This window comes from Gopherus flavomarginatus, chromosome 6, assembly GCF_025201925.1.
Source record: "Gopherus flavomarginatus isolate rGopFla2 chromosome 6, rGopFla2.mat.asm, whole genome shotgun sequence".
NCBI lineage: Eukaryota > Metazoa > Chordata > Testudines > Testudinidae > Gopherus > Gopherus flavomarginatus.
The window spans coordinates 7,962,775-7,985,489 of NC_066622.1; the positions used below are offsets into that span (position 1 = coordinate 7,962,775).

General features: G+C 42.9%; 1 protein-coding gene across 2 annotated transcripts in view; it reads left to right on the forward strand.

Annotated features, from left to right (window-relative positions):
• Positions 1–22,418, forward strand: part of LOC127053174 (monocarboxylate transporter 2-like) — a 61,067-nt gene extending 38,649 nt beyond the window's left edge. For both annotated transcript variants that reach the window (XM_050957452.1, XM_050957451.1), the window contains exons 3-5: positions 5,211–5,354; positions 14,624–15,499; positions 19,885–22,418. In XM_050957452.1, coding sequence (XP_050813409.1) covers positions 5,211–5,354; positions 14,624–15,499; positions 19,885–20,186 — 1,322 coding nt within the window. In that variant the 3' untranslated portion in view covers positions 20,187–22,418. The remainder of the gene's footprint in view (positions 1–5,210; positions 5,355–14,623; positions 15,500–19,884) is intronic.
• The last annotated feature ends 297 nt before the right edge of the window (positions 22,419–22,715 follow it).

Here is a 22,715-nt window from a genome sequence, read left to right on the forward strand (position 1 = left end):
AGCCCTCAACTCTGTCAACCCGAGGCTCTGTTTAAAATCATGTCAAAGTTTGGCTGCCCAAGCAAGTGTCTCACCATTGTAAGACTCCTTCATAACCAGATGACTGCCTCCATCCTGTGCAGTGACTCTATCTCTGAGCCCTTTGTCATCCAAACGTGTAAAACAAGGCTGTGTATTGGCACCCACTCTTTTCTCCATTTTCTTAGCAGCTATGAAAGCACTAACCCAAGACCATCTACCACAGGGCATTGGCATCCAATTTCAGACTAATGGCGACCTCTTCAACCTTTCTCATCTCCGTGCCAGAACTAAAGTAATATTGGCAACAATAACCAAACTCCAGTACACAGATGACAGTGCTGTAGTTGCATGCTCAAAGGACGATTTTCGAGCAGCCCTTAATTGCTTTTCTGAAGCTTACAAAAGGCTAGGGCTAACTCTGAACATCGTCAAAACAAAAGTTCTCCACCCAGTCAATCATCAGACCCAGCAAGGAAGATCTACACTGACTAAGAAGAACTGGAAAATGTAGAATTCTTTGCCTATCTTGGCAGCCATCTCTCACAGAGGGCAGACATAGACGTTGAGATTCAGCACAGAATTTGCTATGTCAGCCTTGCCTTTGTCAGACTCTCTCACCGGGTGTTCAACAATCACAACATCAGAATACATACTAGATGTTTAGTTTATCAACCGGTGTTAATCCCAACTCTCCTCTAAGGCTCTGAGACTTGGGTGACCTATATAAAACGCCTGAAAAACCTGGAACACCAGCACCAGCATTTTCTTCGGAAGCTCCTCAACATAAAGTGGGAGGATCGTTGCACCAATGTCAGTGGCCTCACAGAGACCAACATCTTCAGTGTTGAGGCCCTGCTCATCCAGCACCAGCTGAGGTGGGGCAAGCACTGTGTGCACATGTCTGATGTACGCTTCCCAAAACAACTGCTGTACGCCCAACTGACCAAAGGAGAAAGGAAACGAGGAGGCCAAAAGAAATGCTTTAAAGACACCTTTAAGGTAAACATCACAAGATATGGCATCGACAGCACACACTGGGAGACAACAGCCCAGGACAGGGGTAACTGGCGAAGACTCATCAGAGAGGGAATGTCCACTTTTGAGGAAAATTGCAAAAAAACACCGGAAAGGCAACTGTCATGCAACAGTTGCGGCCCAACCCTGTCTTCCAACAATGTCTGCCATCGAGCCTGTGGCTCAGGAATCAGACTCCTCAGTCACAAAAAGGACCATTAAAAATAAAGCCTATGAAAAATCATCCTCGACCTCGAGGGATCACCACTGCCGATGACAGAAACCAGAATAGAATAGAAAATGTGGGAAGGTATTCTTGCATATGACATAATACTATCTTCCCATCCTGGGACTTCAATTATTATTCTAATGGAAGACAGAGTTAACAGATTAATATAAGGCATAGGAGAAGCCATAAAGGCCTTTATGAGCCCCAGTACTTTTTGGAACAGTCCACTGTTTTACAAAGCCCTAATGTAAGCTTGCGGGAGAATGTAATTGGAGCCACATTTTCCCACTTGCATAATTAGGTTTGCATGATGAGACATGAACATTTTGTAAAATTGAAAAATGTAAGGCACACGTCCTCTGTGGCTGCAGACCAGTTTCAAAGGCGTGGTGCCTTTCGCAGAATCTTTGACAGTAGCTCACTCTCTCTACTGAATCGCACGACACTTTGGGACAAATTCAACACTGATCTAAGCAAAACAGCTCCTCATTAATGGCGCTGCAGTAGGAGTTGTGTCTGCTTACCTCAGGGCTGAATTAGCTCCAGTGTCTCTCTCTCATCCCCAGGCCCACTCATTAATTTCAGTGGAGCACAACGGGCTGCTTACACGGATCCTATTGCAGGGTTAGGGCATAAAACTGGAAACCTCAATTATCTACACATGGTTCCTTTAACTGAATAATACATGAAGTGGAGTCCATATAACACATCATTCAATTAAAGGGACTGTAATATGTAGAGATTAATAATAATAGAGGGATATATCTCCCGGCTGGCCTGGGAACTCTGGGGAATCCCCCAGGAGGCTCTGGAACCTGTTGTGGAGGAAAAGGTCTGGTCCTCCCTACTCTCCATGCTGCCGCCGCGATCCTCACCAGGAAAAGCAGCATAAAGGAAAAAGAAGAAGAAGAAAAATTATATGATGTATACAGTGTATACAGGGTACTGATTTTAGCTTTTAATCAGTAAACATGAATAAAATACCCTCATTACAAAAAAAATATGAAATCAGTGTTTATCCACTAAACACTGGAAACACATTGGAAATGGTTCATTGTATCTAAGACTGTGGTTTTCAACCTTTTTTCATTTGCGGAGCCCCTAAACATTTTAAAATAGAGGTGCAGGCCCCCTTGGAAATCTTAGACTTATGCATCTAGCTAGAAAGAAGGTAGAGGGGTACTTTTTATGGTGTGAATTTAACAAAGGTGCTGAGAATTGTTTGGGGTGGAAATCAGTCATGTATTAGGCTATTTTTCCCTTTTATCCACAAGGATGAAAACTGCTTTGGCAAGAAATAATGTAGGAATATTTAGGAACTGATCAAAGGCTGTATAAAGGGATTCCATAGGCTCCTTCACTGTTTGCATCTTATAACCAGACTTGGTTAATCTTTGTTATAGTTGTGATTTCATTCAGGTTTTGAAGCAATGGTTAGTAGTGTGTGACTCCTATCTTTGCAGCTCTTAACAATGAAATTCTTAACATTGTATATTTTGTTTTAAAGGATGTGATACATATTTTTTCATGTGTACCTACTAATCTCACGTAGCATATTTTATTATAAAGTTATTAACCGTATCTTCATTCAGATTGTGAAGGCAGCTTGCACAACAGAAACATGATTCATTATGTTTTGCTGGAACTCTTAATGTGACCTTCCATGAAGATGGTTTATATTGAGACTTCAAGCGCTCTCTCCTTTGAAGTCACTAAAAACAGCGGATTCATTTCTGTGAAGACTCTGCAATGCATTGACACAAATGGGGCTGTGTGTGGGGGAGGGGGCAGATTTTGGTCCAGTACGTAGGGCAGAATGAATCTCTTCTTTCTTTCTGATGCAGATGACCTGGCTTGGAGAGATGAGGTGTACATCTGTGTTAGGAATAACTGTAGCCCTGCCTTCAACTCGATCTCCAAGTCCAGTTGTCCACCTCGGGCTTGATCCAAATCTGTTTGTCAATGACTGTGTTTCCAATGACTTCAATGGGCATTGGGTCAAGGCCCTTAGTCTTTATTTGTTGTGTTTTCATTCTCCCCTTTGCAGACAGTTCTTGCAAACTAAGCACATCGTTTTAGGCAGACAGTAGCGTTATTGAGTATGACGGCTCTGCTATAATCAGAGGGCCCAATTCAGTATCACCTCATGCCAAGAGCACTCACCGGCAGCGTCACGGACAGGCCAGCCTCGGCAGTGGTGTCTACACTGCATCTGGGAACAAGCAACTGAGTCCACTGGCTTGTGCTAGCGGAACTCTCACTAGCATGCTAAGAATTCTGTGTAGATGGTGCTTGGACATTGCAACTTGAACTGGAGCTTAGGCTCTTAAGCTGGGGAATGTGGGGGGACTTGATGTACCTAGAGGTTCTTAGTGAGGATGCGCAAAGCAGAAGACGGAGGAGAAATATCAAAATAATCTGCCTGAAGTGGTTGGAGCTACCTGACAATCAAACAAGGGAGGGGTTGTGGCAAGTCCTCTGGGGATTCCTGTGCTGGGCAGGTAGAGAAAACAGCCGAGTGTGACTTTGGACAGCCTTTCTGTGCCTGTTTCCCCTCCTGCTCCGGGGGTCTGGTGTAAGACTTGACATCATCGCCTCACTCCTGTGTGTGCAGGCCAGTGAGGGCTGCCAGATTTGTCACAGGACTAGGGGCATGGAGGGGGCTACAAAACCAAGATGTGTGCTACAGTGTTGCTCCCTTGTTAAACAGAAACAGACCTTTCGTCTAGCTATTTGCTGCTTTTACAACTGTTATTAGTGCAGATTGTGTCAAGCAGCGGGGCTGGTCTACATACAGGTTTTGTACCAGTCTCTCATATTTATTTGTGTGCGTGTCTGTGCGCTTTTGTAACCAAAATAGTTATACCTATACAACCCCTAGTGTGAATGCAGTTATATTGGTGTAAATATATCAGCATGTCACTTTGGCTTATTCCCCCTCCTGTGTGGGACTAGCTATGCCACCATACGCATTTTATACCAGTATAGATAGCTGCATCCACACTAGTGGAGTTGTATCACTTTAACTATACCGGTTTAACTAACAGAGTACCACTTTTGTGTCTAGACAGGCTCTGAGTAAAAGACACATTAAGGTCTTATGGGGGGTGGGTGGGGGGACGGACTTGCTTTGCCCAAATGGACCAATGTTCTTGATAACCTTTATTTCTTAATCCCGTTCACACTGACAGGTGGGATCACTGGAGCCTAAATGCTAGATAGGCAGCGTGGTGCAATGCTTGATCGGGAACCCAGGGAACCTGGATTCTGTTCTCAGCTCTGCTCCCGACCTGCTGTCTGACCTTGGACTACCAATCTGTGGCTCTAGTTCCCCTCCTGCTCTTTGTTTCTATTGTCATCGCTTTGGTTCAGGGACTGTCTGTTAGTATCATAGACTCATAGAAACATCAGGCTGGAAGGGACTTCGAGAGGTCATCAAATGCAGCCCACTGCACTGATGCAGGACCAAGTAAACCTAGACCGTCCATGATGGGGGTTTGTCCAACCTGTTCTTAAAAACCTCTAGTGATGGAGTACACACACATCCTTGGAAGCCTGTTCCAGAGCTTCACTACATTATAGTTAGAAAGTTTTCCCCTAATATCTAACCTACATCTCCCATGCTGCAGACTCAGCCCATTACTTCTTGCCCTACTTTCAGTGGCTATGGAGAACAATTGATCACCGTCCTCTCTGTACCAGCCCTGCACATTTTATGTGTATCTAGAGTGCCTTGCGCTGCCTCAGTTGGGGCCTCTACATGCCACCATAATACAGATCATCTTGCATTCTTCTTCACCTCTTAGCATGAGGAAATTCAAGCAGCTGTTACCAACAGCTTAAGTATTAATGAAACTACAGAGAGCTTTAACCACCTTATTTTCAAAAGGCAGAGTGTTTGAAAGCTATCTAACACTGGGATTCTTCTTCTGCCTGTTTTGTTCAGGTCCTATCAGCAGTATTTTAGTGAATCGTTTTGGCAGCCGACCAGTGGTTATATTTGGAGGCCTGCTGTGTGGAATTGGGATGATTTCAGCGGCGTTCTGCACTAGCATTTTACAGCTTTACATCTGCGTTGGAGTCATTTCAGGTAACAAACAAGCTTTCCTTCTGCACTGTCTTTTGAGATTTCTTTTCTAAGGCAAGCCCCTGCCCTCCTGTGGATACTTAAGCATGTGCATAACTTTACGCATCTGAGTAGTCTCACAACTAGGGCTACTCACCCAACTAAAGTTACACATGCTTAAATGTTTGCATGGCATGGGCCTACACTTCTTCATAACTGTGTTTTCAGCTTACTTTGTATGAATCAATGTGCAGCAGGCTGTTTGCAGATGAGCTCTCCTCTAGGACAATAATGGAGATGGTTATTAGTGCCCTCAAGTCCTGCTGAAATCAGTGGATCATGCGGCACCTTGCATGATCAAATAGCCCTATCTATTAAAATATTTCTCTCTGAAGATGGCAATTAGCACAAAAATAGCGGAGCTACGAGAATTCAGGTTTTGTTGATACTCATTTTGGTGAGGGGTTCTTTAGATAAAAATAATAAAAACTAGAGTTGATTGGAAAGCAAGAAATTTTTCCTTTAAAAATTTCCTAAAATGTACTTCTCCTTTTTCATTGAAAAGTTGGAATTCTAATAACCCTTTAAGCCAAAAAGTTTTCCTTTCCTGGAGTTCAACGGCTGGCTCAGTTCCGCATGGCTAAAGTCAGCAGGGATTTTGCTGTTGACTTCACTGAGAGTTGGGTACAGCTCTCCATCTGCCCATCTGTGTGTGGGGACAGTAGTTTCCACATATAACTGGGCTGGTACATCACAGCTCGAAGCACGCCTGGGCAGAGTTCACCAGGAGAAAGAAGTCAGGTTGTGCGTGCTAGAGCAAGAATCCCGGGAGGCAGGAAGAGGCCAGGATTATAGGAAAGGTTTGCCGAGAGGCACTCCCCCTTATTTCCCTGGCTCAGATGAATTACTTCCCTACAATTCCCGGTACTGTGAGTGCTTCCTCTGTGTTCCTGTTACATTTCACTTTAGCCTCTGGGAAGAGCTGCAGAGAAACAGCCCTGCCTGGATTCTCGAACTGCCTCTGGGAAGAAGGAAGTGTGGCAGGGAGGAAGCAACCAAGTCCAGCTACAGGCATCCTCTGTGTTTTCTGAACCCTCCTCCTCTCATCCTCCCCGCTCTCCCCTCACCAAAAATGATCCACCGATTGCTGGTGAAATCTGTTCCCTCTCCAGTTTACACAGCTTCTTTCTGTTAAACCCTCAGAGTGAGCCAAACCCAGCAGTTCATAGTTAGGTTAAGGCTGGCTCTGCACTAGAGCCAATGGCATTTTCTAGCTTGAATGCCTAAAATTAGACTCTGAAATTCATAACTAGGCACAAGGGGTGGGGGCTCTGAAAATCAGGCCACTTCTCTAGGTGCCTAATTTTCAGCATCCATTTAATCGTTTTAGAAGAGATGTTTATAATGCTGCCTCCAGTGCAACTAGGACATCTGTTTGAAAGCATTACACGTTATGCTAAAATACTGATTTTACAGCATCTGAGATGTGGAATTAATATACTCCGCGTCACTGTGGCTGCACCAGATAGCCCTGACGTCTGATAATGAACTCCAGGGGCTAAACTTGTAAGATTAATAACACAGTTTACTGGCAAGGGGAAAAACATTAATTGGGACAGAAAACTTGTGACCATGTTCCCCTGCACCCAGACCATCTCATTAAATCTGATTGCGAAATGTTACTTCATGCCCCTAAGTAGCTTGTTTTTTTTTTTTTTATTTCTTACGCTGCTCTGATTGTGCCACCACATTTAGGTGACACCCTGTTCTCACGGACTGAGCAACAATTCACACAGCTTCTTGGAAGGAGATTCCAAATATAAAAATAACCTGCAATTCTTAACCTCATGTGTTTGTCAAAGGAGCAATGGATCCAGCTATATGCCATTGCCGAATACTTGATTGCAACATTCCCTTACAAACAAATGCCCTCTAAGACATCATAATAGTTAATGTAAAACACAAATCCTTTGTTACAGACTATATAAGCATTTCACACTGTCAATGAATGAAGTGCACCGATATGGAACAGTGCATGCCTTGGAGTAAATGCTGAGCTACAGTAAATTGCCACAATGGATCAGACCACAGGAAGGTACTAGACTCTTCCCCATAATGGACAATTTGGAGTAAGCTGCCCCTCGGGGAAGCGTCTCCTTCAAATTATAATTATTTATTATTTGTATTGGGCTGACACACCAAGGCCCCAATCAGAGTAATGTCCCTGTTGTTCTAGGGGCTGTACAAACACCCAAGAAGCTGCAGGTCCAGATTTTTGCACCTAAAGATGTTGCTAAGTAACTAGTGTGCAAAGGAATTGAGTCTCTTGGAAGAGGTTTACATTACTGTACTGGTAAGGCAAAACGACACAGTTGCAGGTTGTCTCACAAGCTCCATCCATCCAGTGAAAATAAGGGAGTGGTGTTATCTGATAGTGCAAGCACAGAACTCACCCCCACCCCTACTTATTTGTTGTATAACTGTGCTGGTATAACTGGTAAAACTCCCTCAAGTGCACAAGGCCTAAGACACACCTACAATTTCCTGGGTCTGCTGCTACTGTGCCCAGAAGCGAATGAGAATCCTCTCAGGGTTGAAGAAGATGCTTTCAATGCTCCTAATTAGCTTGATGCTCCTAGTTATATTTGAAATGTTTTTTCACCTAGTTTGGTCAGATCTGACGTGGGAGCATTTAAGGGTAATTATAAAGCCAGCCTACTGATCACATGACTGTGGGAAAGTAACGACCTGAGAGATACATATACAGCAATTTACAATGAACTACACTTCTACAAGGCTCCTGCTCAGTCTGACAAGGAGACACACTTTGACTGGGAAGAGCATCCCCGTGTACTTCCAAGGAACAGAGTTAAAACGAGAAACCCACCAGCAAGAGATCTCTGCTAGCCTCACTTGCCTTTGGCATGTTAATAGCATCTCTTCAGAGGTAGAAGTTAGACACATGAATGTATCAGTTCACACTGTCTAGATAGACACACCATTCTCAATGGCTGTCTCAATTGAGGTATGTCTTTTTTCTATTCACATCAGGAGTGGTCAAACTTAGTAACCCTCCGAGCTGCATACAACAATCTTCAAAAGTTCAGGAGACGGAGTGCACCCGCCGGGGCTCGGGGCTTCCACCCTGCAGCAAGGTAATGGGGCTAGGGGCTTCTGCCCTGCATGGTCAGGGAGTCTGGAGGCTTCAGCCCTGCTCCTGTTGAAGCCCCAAGCCCTGGAAGGTGCCTCAGAGGCTGAAGCCCTGAGACTCCCCTCCCTGCTGGGCAGAAGCTCCTAGTCCCACCACCTCCTCACAGGGCAGAAGCCCTGAACTGCCCTAAACAATCTGGTAGGCAGAGAATGAGGAGTGTGGGGGGCTCCGAGAGCCACGTTTTAACTGTAAAAGAGCCGCATGCAGCTCATGAGCTACAGTTTGGCCACCCCTCATTTATATGTAGGTCAGATGCAAATTCATACAGTCATTGAGTCAGGGAAGTAGTGCCCTGCCTGCTGCAAGGGAGCACTGCACTGTGGGAGCTGCCATCTTTTGGATGATGTATGCAGTGTTGTAGCTGTGTCTGTCCCAGGGTATCAGAGAGACCATATTACCTCAGCCACCTTATCTTTTGAATGAGACATAAAACCAAATACCTGACCACTAGTGGTCATTAAATATTCCCTAGCACTTATAATAAGATGAGTGGTAGCTGCCCTGTTTTTCTGGCCAGTGCCAATTCAGATACATACCTTCTGCCTAACTCTAACTGCCTTTGCAGTTTCAGTAGGGCAAGGTTATAATCTTCACTTCCTTTCCAAAACAGTTTTGCAATGCTGCTGTGTTCCACCCCAGAGGCTGCAGCCTTTCAGGTTGTGTGATGTCATCCCAGTATCTCTGCTACTGAACTCATGGGGTGGTTTTGAGCATTGGTTAATGCTGTCAGAGAAAGCTGGCAGGAAAACGGAAACTATTCACAAACATTGTCAAAAATGTTTGTTTCTGTTTTTTGTCAAAATATTGTTTTTGTGGAAATTCTGTGGCCCCTTATTTCCACTGCACTTTGAGATCCTCTGAGGCAAGACCCCCATAGAAATGCAAATACTAGTTTATTAATTATTATTATTCCTGGCACTGAGGGAGCTCTTCCTCTCTCAGGATCTGACCCTTGTTCTTGTTGACTTCAATGGGAGTTTTGCTTGAGTAAAGACTAAGGGCCTGGGGTACTTAGGTGCCTAACTCCTATTGATTTCAACAAGAGGATTTGAGAATTTTGGCCTAAGGGCCTGATTCAAAGCCCATGGAAATCAGTGGAAAGACATTGGCCATTGAATCAGACACTGAGGAGATGTCAGAAGACCGCAGCATGCTGCGTATTGAGCTGTTTTTTGAAAATCTGGCTCTGACTGTGGGTGCTGGGCACTTGAAAATCTGGCCCTGTGCTCTTTGGAAAATCACACCTCCTCGGAGGCCATTGCAATCGAGCCCATTGGGTTATGTCTATGCTGTAATCACAGGATGTGATTGCAGCTAGAGCGCACCAACTCCAGCTAGCTCTAATCTTGCTAGCTCGAGTCCTGGAATACCGAAGCCGTGGCAGTATGAGCTGCAGCACTGGCTGTACAAACCCCCCCGCAGCCCGGAGTATAGTGGAGTTGCATCATGGGCGCATTTAATTTACGTGATTTTAACTATACACGCTTGGCAAAACAAAACAAAAAGGAGAAAAATAACAGTTTAAATACTGTACCTGTAGCGTGGGTGATTCCGCTTGCCATTCCACTCAATGAGCGTTTGACTATACATGATTTTCACCTTACACGCTAACTTTAGAACCTAACCTCCACGTAAGATGTGACTCACCTGTATTAGTCGTAGACTAGCCTGTACTGAAACACACCCTGCCAGGACCTGTGCTAATGAGTTTAAAGCTTGGTTGGATATATTGTCTTGAGCTGCAATCACAGGGTGTGTTTACAGTACAGACATACATGCCTTTACTGATACATAACAGAGAACAGTAGTTATTGAGCAAGGCTCCTTATAAAGCCATTTTATGCACAAATTCTCATAATAATTGGAGTATATTTAATGAGGTGAAAGGATGGTTTCCGTCATGCTCAAATTACTTCTCTTCATCTCCAACCTCCTCTTGTAGGCCACAGTGATACAGCCTCTCTGATTTATTTGGAAGAAAATGCCATCTGCTGGGATCAATTTAAGGTCTGGGATCCCTCTTGCTGTGATAGCAAATGAGAAGAAAATGGATATAAATATTTTAGAATAAAATTAGCAAAAAGATTAAAGTAATTAGAACATCTAGTCAGTAAGTTTGAAACTGTCGGATCCTAATTAGCAGGAACAGAATGAGGTTATATTAAATTAATTTGCATCGCTTGTAAATTAATGGTCAGATAATACAGGTTTCTAATTGATTTGGTTAAATGGATAGTTGGCTTCTTACCTAATTTTTATTCTCCTCAAAGTGATTCTTTTGGCCAATGCATATTGTAGATTCCTATAAAAGACAGGTATCAGAGGAGTAGCCTTGTTAGTCTGGATCTGTAAAAGCAGCAACGAGTCCTGTGGCACCTTATAGACTAACAGACGTATTGGAACATGAGCTTTCGTGGGATGCATCTGACGAAGTGGGTATTCACCCACGAAAGCTCATGCTCCAATACGTCTGTTAGTCTATAAGGTGCCACAGGACTCTTTGCTGCTATGAAAGACAATCCATTAAAATAAATGATAACTCTCGAGACTCATCTGAGAGAGGCTGGAAAAGTTTAAACTGCGGTTACTTCCTTAACCCAACATTTGTGCAGGTCTCTATGATAACTGGGTTATGTCAGCTACTGCTGAGAGCCAGCAGAAGAACTATATACTCTGTAAGTCTCACTTATGCTTTTTTTTTTCCCACGCGATTGTGCGTAGTGTGCAATCTGTACCAACTCAGGATCAGTCTCATCACATTTATGGACTCCCTAGATCCATCAGGTCAAGTTAAGGACTGTGCTTCATAACTATGTCTGAATTTCCTACCAAGGATATAGCCCTAAGGTTATTTTAACATGTATTTGTTTTGTAATTTCTTTTGAATTTTCAAAAATATTTCAAAAAAATTTTTAAAATGGAAGCTTGACAGTTGGAAAGCAATTGTTTAACACCACCAGTGGTTATCATAGCATATGTGGAATTTGAGCTACACTACACCATTGGAATTCTGTGCAGCTAATGCTACTTATTAACAATAGTTTTCCTTAATTATTTTGAAGGACCTTGACATTCCTACATTTTATTCTGTAAAGTGATATGCTTAATCAGGTACTCCACAATTAAACAAACTAATTATATAAATTAACGAACTGGAAAAAATCAGCATGGCGCTGTTTTCAAGATTCACATTTTCCAATTCAAGGATGAAATTTCCATTTTGTTTTACAGGGGATCATTCTTTAGCTAAGGGCTAGGGTGGAAAATGCATGTTATATTTCTAAATGTAACTTTAAGACCAATATATATTACTTACATCATTTTATTTTGCAAGAGAAAGCAGCACACAGATGCTTAAAAAGATCTTTTCAGTAGAACAGATTCTTACTGGTATCCTAAAGAACCCAAGAATGCTCTGACCGTCCAACGCTCAACATTTAACATCTGTTGGGGGTAGAAAACAGATTCCAGCTCATGCAATAGGAGAGCTAATGGTTAGTTAGGTGGTTGAATTACTTATGGAGATTTATAATACTATTACTATTGCTATTTTGTTTAAATACAATAAAAAGTGTATTTTAATTTAAACATCTCTAGCTCTAGGGCCCTTCTACATTAGTTGGAGCTGCAGTGGCAGCTCATTTTTGCTATTACAATCTAATGTGCTCTGGACCGCTCAGGCCTTTTAATCTCTTGGCTAAGTTGCTCACATCAGCACATTAACCAACAGTGGAAGCGATGGGTGCTACTGCACTTGATTTCCAGGTCTACTTGCCCTTCTGCAGTGGGCAGGAATGTCACAGCCCTCCAGTGGTTGGGATGTGAGGCCTAATCAAGCATGTAAGCACGTTGCCCTCTAGTGGTTAAATACCAAATGCTATGTATGGCATAATGCTGGCATGGCCATATTTATTCATTTATTTATTGGGCAATGTCTAGGCATTGATCTAAGCCCAGCTAGGAGTATATTATCGAGTAGCCTGGATGTAGCAAAGGCATGGATGCCCAGGGAGAGACCTGCATGTGAGTGGAAAGAGTTGATTCATTTGGTCAAGTTTTTATAAGGTTGCCTGTCACCTTGGTATCTGAGCATAGACTCATCAGACTGGAAGGGACCTTGAGAGGTCATCTAGTCCAGTCCTCTGCACTCCTGGCAGGAGTAATTATCTAGACCATTCCTGACAGGTGTTTGTCTAACCTGCTCTTAAAAATGATGGAAATTCCACAACCTCCCTACGCAATTTATTCCAGTGCTTAACCACCATGACAGTTAGGAAGTTTTTCTTATGTCCAACCTAAACCTCCCTTGCTGCAATTTAAGCCCATTGCTTCTTGTCCTATCCTCAGAGGTTAAGAAAAACAATTTTCCTTCCTCCTCCTTGTAACAACCTTTTACATTCTTGAAAACTGTTATCATGTTCCTTCTCAGTCTTCTCTTTTCCAGACTAATCAAACCCATTTTTTCAATCTTCCCTCACAGATCATGTTTTCTAGACCTTTAATCATTTTTGTTGCTCTCCTCTGGACTCTCTCACATCCTTCCTGAAATGTGGCACCCAGAATTGGACACAGTACTCCAGTTGAGGCCTAATTAGAGCAGAGTAGAGTGAAATAATTACTTCTGGTGTCTTGCTTACAACACTCCTGCTAGTACATCCCAGAATGATGTTTTCTTTTTTTGCAGCAACGTTACACTGTTGACTCATATTTAGTTTGTGGTCCACGATGACCCCCAGATCCCTTTCCGCAGTTCTCCTTCCTAGGCAGTCATTTCCCATTTTGTATGTATGCAACTGATTGATGGTAAGAAAGCAGCCTTGACCAGCATGGTAATGTAGCCCTCTGTGCTGTCAAAGAAGTGAAAGTTCGAATTAGTTTGACTCCTCAAGTTCCACACCTTTTTCCCCTCTGGCAGTTGAACAACAGTGGGGAGAGAATGAAGTCCTGCAGCTCCTCTCAGTGAAAAAGGCAAGTGCCCATAAGCACTAGTTCTTCTATTCAGGAATGATCACGGCCACTTGAAAGCTGCTCTACAGCTCTGAGCCAGAGACCACACCATCCTCGCTGACATTTGATGGTCAGTGGTCTCCAGGACTTCTGATGGAGCTACTGCGGTTACTAAATACCATTCTCTATTGCTCATTGCCAGAATGAGTTTAGCAGCAGCTATATTAACCATGCCGACTTCAGCACCAGAAAATGGTCAAAAGCTGGATTTAAAGTCAAAAGCACTAGTCAAGTCCAGGTCTGTCTATTTGCATGGTCACTAAAGAGTGTGTGATCAAGTCACAGCGACCAGGCCATAATATTATTATGCAAGCATGATAATATGCTAGCAGTGATAAAGCAGCCATAGTGTTTTTGTAATAAATGGGTACTGTTACCATGCCAAGCTGTTGTGTCTGGACAAAAGCACATGGGACCTGTACACTTCTATTTGGTCTTTTAGGGATACAGATTTCCATATTCTGTGAGCCATTACTATAAGGGTGAGATTTTCAGCCCATGGTGAGGGGCTGGAAAGTGGCTTTAAGCCACCTTTGCACCCTCCTGATATTGGGCTTCTCGGGGGGGCTGAAGAGGCCCCAGGTATAAATTGGACAGCACCAGGGGCCTTGCAAAGTGACAGCAGTGTCTCCAGGTTACTCTATGGGCCACAGCGCCGCCTGGCATCTCCTAAGCACTGCCCGCTGCCCTGACTTCTTGTTAGTTATATTATCATAAGCACCTAGGAGCCTAGTCATGGCTCCACTGCTCTAGGTGCTGTTCAAATGCAGAACAAAAACATGGTCCCTGCCTCACTTGAGCCTTCTGCTTCCAGCATGCCCCCTTTGTCAAGGGGGTCCTTGGAGGCAGCTTTAGGGCTGTCTTCCTCCGTTCCTGCGTCGGGTGAAGCCTTCCCCTGGTCAGAGCTGGGGATTTTAGGGCCACTTCACGCCAGTCCAGCCCTTGCACCTGGTCTGAAGGGGGCCAGAGTGGCAATGAGGATCTCACCCTTGATTTAGACAGAGCCATATTCCGAATGGAGGAATTGCTGGTATAGTTTACACCGTTTGTCACTGTTTTTCCCCCTCTGTTACAGGATTTGGCCTTGCTCTTAACCTTCAGCCTTCAGTGATAATCATCGGGAAATACTTTTTGAAAAGGAGACCCATCGCCAATGGCCTTGCCATGGCTGGGAGCCCCGTAATGCTGTCTACCCTTGCTCCTTTGAACCAGTTCCTCTTTGACAATTTTGGCTGGAGGGGCAGTTTCTTTATTCTTGGGGCAATTTTACTGAACTGCTGTGTGGCTGGGGCTCTCTTCAGGCCCATTGGAATGGCAGCTGACCCTGTTCGGAAACAAACCATCAAGCAAGCTGAAAAGACTGTAAAAGAGCAGCCCAATAACAGCTCCATTGAAATGGTCCCTCCCAAAACTGTCAGTTTGTTGAGCGGAACAGAAGACGAGGAGGACAAAGACTGCTGTGAGAAGTTCAATAAGTACCTTGATTTCTCCCTCTTTAAGCACAGAGGTTTCCTGATTTACCTGATTGGAAACGTGCTCATGTTTCTGGGATTTTTTGCCCCTATTGTTTTTTTGGCCCCTTATGCAAAGCACCTTGGCATTGATGAATACTCAGCAGCCTTCCTCCTTTCTATCCTTGCAATAGTCGACATGATCGCCAGACCCACCACTGGAATTATTGCCAACAGTAAATGGGTGAGGCCAAAGATCCAGTATTTTTTCAGCTTTTCAATTGCTTTTAATGGTGCATGCCATCTCCTGTGCCCCTTAGCCACAGGCTATACGGGTCTAGTCATATACTCTGTCTTTTTTGGCTTGGGCTTTGGTATGGTTTGTGCCATGCTCTTTGAAACCCTCATGGACCTCGTGGGAGCTGCGCGATTCACAAGTGCTGTTGGCCTTGTCACCATAGTGGAGTGTTGCACGATACTTCTTGGACCACCTATTGGAGGTGAGCATGTTTCTATACTATAACTCTAGTGACATGTCAGCTTTTGATCTAATTCTGAGATTGGTACTGAGATAAATACAGGATGCAGAGGGGTGGGGCTAACTTCATCTCCATTTCAATCCCGCTTTGTTTGGGGTTTTTTTTTTTTGAAAATAATTGTGTGTAAAGTAATAAAGGTAATAGATTTGTCCTCCATGATTTCTCTTACTGAGGATTTAGCAACATTAAAAACAAAAAGATCATCTCTCATGTGTTCGTTCCTTGGACCTGAACCTGCATATGTCCCATATGAAAAATTCCCATTGAAACTAACAGTTGTGTGGTGACACAGATGCAGGCTGAGGCTTTTAGGCATCATCCGTCAAACACGTAGGCGTGTAAGTGGCTTTACGCAATGCGACTACTCATATATGTAAACTTATTCACATGCATAAGTGTTAACAGGCCAGGGTCTCTATCTTGCAGAGCATTGACTGCTTAACGCCACTATCCAGCACATGGTTAATTTTAAATATGATAATAATCCCATTGAAATCCCTTTGCTGAATCAAGCCCCCTGGATCTTAGCTGATGTTTTTTTGTTTGTAAGGACACAATAGGTCCATATTGCCACAGATGTGTATGCTTTTAATTTATGTGCAGCTGTACTTTCTGGCCTTAAAGGAACTCGGCACGCTTCCATTTATGGATTTTCATCCTCTCAGCTTGGCCAATAGCATTCTAGCTGTAAAGACTGTAGTGAAGAAAACGGGCTGTTTTTTAAAAGAAAAAATCATTTATTTTGAATAGATTTGAGAATTTTTGCTTCTCCTTCTTACAGTTTTAAAAAAATATATAATGTATTCCTTAAATATTTGACAAAATAGAAAATAAATATGAACGCGATCTGGCTGCCTTTATTCTTTTCTCATATGTCACATGAAAAACTTGAGTTTGTGTGTTATCTTAGACTGCAAGCAGTTCAGAGCAGGGACCTATGTTATTGTAAAGTGCTTAGCCCAGATATATGGGGCAAAATTGTCAGCACTGACCAGCTTTGTCACAGAGTTTCCTCAGACGCTGTTTTCCCTCTGTTCTCCAGCACCATATTACAATTTATTGCACTACAAGATGATGATACAAAACCCCGTAACATCCCCGGATCAATACTGCAGGAAAGTTATGCAGCATCTCTGTGCATGTGATAGCACTCTTGGAAAGGGAGCGAAGCACCTAAATACCTTTGAGGCTGTGGATCTAACTCCCACTGAAATAATGAATGAATAATGAATTAAGCATCTAAATATCACTGAGGATGAGGGCCCTAGATGTTAGCTAGTATTCAGAGTAAGAGTCCTAAATTGTTCACAGCTCTAAGTGCTACTCTGATAAAGGATTGATAATTTAAGATGACATCAAACAAAAATGAGGCCATTTGCTGTCAGTGGAAGGAAATGTGGGGACCTCTTTTATGATTGTAACCCTCCGTCTCACATACACACTGAGAACCCAGTCTCCAATAGTCTGTCCTCTCATTGCACCTTTGAAAGAACCAAAAAGTCCCACTTGTGGACAGCTTGCAAGGTGGTTGCAGTCACTGTGTGTGCTCCATATGGTAAAGCTAACAGAGCCGCACTCACCTTTATCAGCTCTCGCTGGCCCCAGCCCAGTACTTGAACATACCTGTAACGAAACACGTGAGCGATACGACTAAACGCAGCCTACTTTATAACCTCTAGCTCTAAGTTCATTCTCCTCAGAGGTCCATGCAAACAATACAAGTTCAAACCTGCAGCAATGCCCAGAATCATTTGGCAGGCAGTAAAAGGATTCTCCCATGAATAAAATGACCTTATATTGGGACATTATGTAGCATGTACTGTAAATTCCTTTCCCATCAAGGAGCAAACAATATCTACATAATATAATTATTTAACACACTTTTCACCTCTCTGGGCCCATCTTCAAACCTCATGTGGCCATGAGTTAAATGAGTTTGTACGTGACACCCAGCTGCCATTTATTCTGCATATATCGCTGGAATAGCAGAGGGTGGTGGAGGCGTGGAGGAGTAGCTTGCCCCACACCCACATGCTGGATAGGGTAACTGTCCGTTGCTAGTACCTTTACATGCGCTGAATGGCCGTCAACTTTTAACTAGGCTTGGTGCTCTGCAGGTATTTATATATAAAACTGTTAAACTGTGATAGCGGCTTACAACCCAACTTTACGTGGCAGTAAATCTCAGCACTCGCAAGGGAAAGGTAGAGTTAATATGGTTTTGAATGTCATAGGATAAAAAGCTAAGAGCTGACTAAGCTTTGTTCTCTCACATTTTACAGAGCAATTTAATTCTTCCTTTCACTGTGTAGCTTACAGTGTGTGGCAGAAGCAGCTGCAGCTCCTCTTTTCACACAGTCATTACATAGTTCATAGCAAATTGAAGGTTTTAAGGTGACTGTTTTCTAAGTTCTGTAATTTTTACGCAAGAGATTAAGCTAATTGCCAAAAACTGCTAATGAGGCCAAAACAGTGCTGTATAATAGTTAGTAATATTAGTTTTGGAGTATTTTTTTCATCACTTTAATAAGCAACAAATTTATTGGTTCTTTGGCATTTAATAACCCACTGCAGGGTTCTTTAATGAACTAAGCAAATTGTTCCCTGTGTGTTTTATGGCTTTTCTTATTCTCAAAGGAAAAGAGGCAAGACTATCCTACTGTTGAATTTTCCAATACTCTACTCATTAAAACCCTCATTGATACCTATTTAACAGACTTCCAGATCATCCTGATTACCAGGGAGGAAGAATTGCTGTAATTAGCCTTTGGTTGATGTTTCATGAGTAACATCCATAAGACGATATATTGAGAGCTATGTACCAGGATATCTAAAGAAGAAAGCAGATTGGTGACCAAAACCACTTGAAATAATAATTTCTGCAATCAGTAAATATGTTTAGTGTCCAAAAAATACCTAGTTAGAGTAAGCATACTTTGGGATAATTAATCACCAGACTTTCAACAGATTAATTGTCACTCAGGAAGTAATTTAAAGGTTCCCCTTCTCAAAGAGAAAAAATAGTTTAAAAAAGTCAGAGCTTATTTACAGCCTGTTAAGTGCAAGAAAGAACTAAAAAGGCTATGCTTGAGGTCAATCTTATTTTAATTAGGATTTGGGATGTTAAATTCAGTCCATATTGCTCCCATACACGGGCATTAATACCCAGCATCTCAGTCTCAACAAAGTTTGCATTATGTTACATTTGACATAATGGAGAACATTGACAGGTCAATTAAACCAAAGCTTTTCAATGTTTCCATAACTCCATTGCCAAGGCATTAACCTTTGAGATGAAACTGTCACATTTTTCCTGCCATTGAAAACAGCTGTAGGTTGTGGTGTTGTAGCTGTGTTGATCCCAGGATATTAGAGATGCAAAGTGGGTGAGGTAATATCTTTTATTGAACCAGCTTCTGTTGGTGAAAGAGACAAGTTTTCGAACTTATACAGGTGACCTGAAGAAGAGCTCTGTGTAAGCTTGAAAGCTTGTCTCTCTCACCAACAGAAGTGGTTCAATAAAAGATATCACCTCACACACTTTGCCTCTCTAATTGAAAATGGTTAACATTGACAGCACCCTCTTTGCTTTCCCTGCAACTAATGTTACACGTTCTATGGAAAGCCCTTTCACCTCTAGTTCTTCAGTTCCAGCCCAGGCAAGGCTGGTAATGACTGAACGTCATTGCCACCTGATTGCTGTTTAGTGAATTAGTGGGTCTCCGTCCCATATCTTAATGGCCAGGTGTCCCAACAGACAGGCCACTGTCATAATTATCTGCAGCCCCAACAGAGAGGCTGGGGACTGACTCAGCTAGGTGGACCTTATTCATCCCATGCTTAATCCAGAGACCATTGAAATCAATGGAAAGACTCCCATTGACTTCAGTGGCCTTTGGATCAGGTGATTCTTGCAGTTGAAGGCAGAGGCATGATGGCAAGGGTGATGGAGAGAAGCTGGTGCTGCCAGTTTGGTACTATGCACAAGCCCTAAATTCACTTAATAGCACAAAAATATCTTTTAATAAAGAATTATAATATTTTATTATATAGTTCTATTTTTCATGTGCATAAGAAAGGCCTCCATCACTCAAAGACTTAAGCAAGGGTTAACATTATGCAGTATGAATAGTTTCGTTGACTTCAATAAGATACTCACAGGACGTGAAGTTAAGCATATACTAAGCCTTTGCAGGATCAGAGCCTAAGTTATTAGAAAGTACAGAAAATATCCTATTTTGCGCTACTATCACAGTGTTCAGAAACAGAAGCCACCATAGATATTTTGATTTTTGCCTTCACATCTAAACTATGTCTAAACTATGTTTCTGTTTTGCAATTCACAGGAACACTGATAGATACTTTTGGAGATTACAAATACATGTTCATTAAATGTGGAGCTGTGATGGTCTTAGCAGGAACATTCCTGTTCATCATGAATTACTACAATTACCGTATGCTGGCGAAAGAGGAGAGGGAAAGAAAAGCGACAGAAGAGACCATGAAGGACAACAAACATATAAGGACAGAAACAGAGGATGGAAATGTCTGGGCCAAAGAAAAGATGCAGGATGGTCCGGAGGTGGAGCCTTTGACAGACGAAAAAGAGGGACTAAAAAAAGAAGTGAATGGCAAAAGTGAAGTCTAAGCTTGTTTAACAGGTTGATTGGGAAATTGCTTTTTGTGTTTCTTAAATTGACTGTAACAATGACATGACTTTAGATGTCTAAATCTGCATTGATACTGCTCTATTTCTACTCTTTGCTTTGCCTAGGAAAAGCCTAAAGGAAAGAAAAAAAAGTCTAGCTTCTTACGAAGTGCTGGCACATACAGTGCGATACCTGTTCCTATATTGTTGGAGGGCTGCATCGTTTTTCTTTAGCTATTTCCTGTTACCAACAGGGATCTTAAAAGCATCCAGCCTGCTCCAATGTCCATGAAAGACTATGAGCTAGGAGTGTGATTTCCCTGCTCGCGTATGCAGACTCGAGCTGGCTCTCATTGAGCTAGCATGAGTCTAAGTAGCTGTGTAGCTGTGGTAGCATAGGGAGCAGCAGCAGAGGTCTGGGTAAGCTGAACGGAGTACACACCCACCAGTTTTAGGCAGGTTTGTACTCAACATGGCTCAGCCATACCTCCACTGCTCCCACCCAAGCTGACATGGCTACACTGCTATTAATGCTCATGCTAACCCAATGACAGCTAGTGGAAGTATGTGTACACGAGCAGGGGAATCACACCGCTTGATCATAGTGTAGATGTAGCTGAAGTCAATGCAAAACCTTCCACTGGCTGCAGTGAGCTTTGAATTAAATTGTATTAGAGAGGAATATTCCACTGCGACGAAGTGGGTATTCACCCATGAAAGCTCATGCTCCAATACGTCTGTTAGCCTATAAGGTGCCACAGGACTCTTTGCTTCATTTAAGTACTGTCATTATGGGCCTGATCAGTGTCTAGGGAAACCAACAGCAAGACTCCCGTTGACATCAGTGTGTATTGGATCAGGGCTCAAGGACCTATCGGGAAGGCTTAAATGCCACCCTCATTTAGCCGCTGCACTTTTACTAATGCACCTTCCTCACAGGGAAAATTAACTAGGCTTAATACCAATCACCTTCATTTTGAAGCCATGCTTGGTTTAAAGATTCGGCTTGAATTGAAGCCTTGGCTTCTAACAAGACAGCATGCGCCGGTACGTGGTTGTGTGTGTGCAGTACCTGATCGGCCACGTGGTCTTGTGGACTGAGCATCTGGAGCTAGGCAGCCGCCAGCTTGACCAATGACTTGCTGTAGGGCCTTGGGAAAACAGTTCTGAGCCAAATCCACGGGCACCATGAGCAGAGTAACTTAACAAAGGTGAAATTCACCCTGTGTAGGGGACCAGCATGAGCCTGTGCACCACTTAAGCCTTCAAGAAAAGGGCAAAAGTTAATTCCATCAATGTCAATCAACAGGGAAAACTTAAGTGGGAACAACTGGAGTGCTGCAACGACTTACACACGGGGCGTTGGGAGCCACTGAACCAAAATGTAAACCCTGTATATAATGGAAACCACTTCAAGCCAGGGGGTGTGGCAGCACCTGTGCTTACACATATGCTTAACTTTACTCCTGGCTAGTCCCATTGACTTCAATGAGACGAGTCACGTGAATAAAGCTAAGCCCGGGGGTTCGCAGGATCAAGGCCACTGGCTTCCATAGAGTTTCACTCACCCTCAACGGTCCTATATATCTGTTTCCCCAGCCACATGTTTTCCCATCAATAAACTGCAGGTAATAACAACAGGGAGTTGTGAGGGCTCATTAGTTAAACTGTAAAGGTTTGTATAAACACCAACACTCAGGTCCTAAGCGGTATTTAGGCACCTAACTCCTATTCCTTTCCATTGGCATTAGGCACCTAAATACCGTTGAGAACCTGGGCCTAAGTATTATTAATGGCTTCCTAGCTCACTGCAAATATTGGAGAAAAATCATATTTCGTAGCTCTGTCATCTGAGAAGAGTATTTAATTAAACCCAAGGTACAGACTGAGTACAGCTTAGCTGTGAACGATGGCTTTTTACAAATGAATCTTTTCTATGTACTCTGCTGCCCTTTAAACATAGGTCAGAACTGTAGGTTCCTCCACAGGACTCAGGGCTGTGCAGTGGGGTTGAAATGCTGTTTCCATTGAAGTCAGTGGTGCTAGGATTTCATTCTTAGGCACCATCTTGTGTTTGTTGTGGACAGCACCTTCCAGTAACATTGGATTTTTTTTAAATGCTCGTTATCACAGTCATGTAAATATGAACAAAACTATTCCAAACTAATGGCATTCATGGAGGTGCCAGAACATTTCCTGACAGCACATGTCATTTGGAAGCTTTAAGCTATTCAATAAAGCTCTTTTTAAAAAAAGCAATGGTAATTGATTCAGTGTCACTTTGTGAGGATAATGTTGTGCTTTCCCTTTGTTAAGTCTGGTGATAGCATCACATACAGTAGTATCCATTCCAGCTACATGTAAGTGGGAGAATAGATTGCTGCAAACAGAGGGGGGACGAAGCCTCATCCTTTTCCACTCCAAAAGCCAGTGGAACTCAGAGTAACACTGAGGCGAAGAGCAGAGCAGGATTCATAGAGGGATTGGATGTTTATATGGATAACCAGAATATAGAGCATTATAACAGTA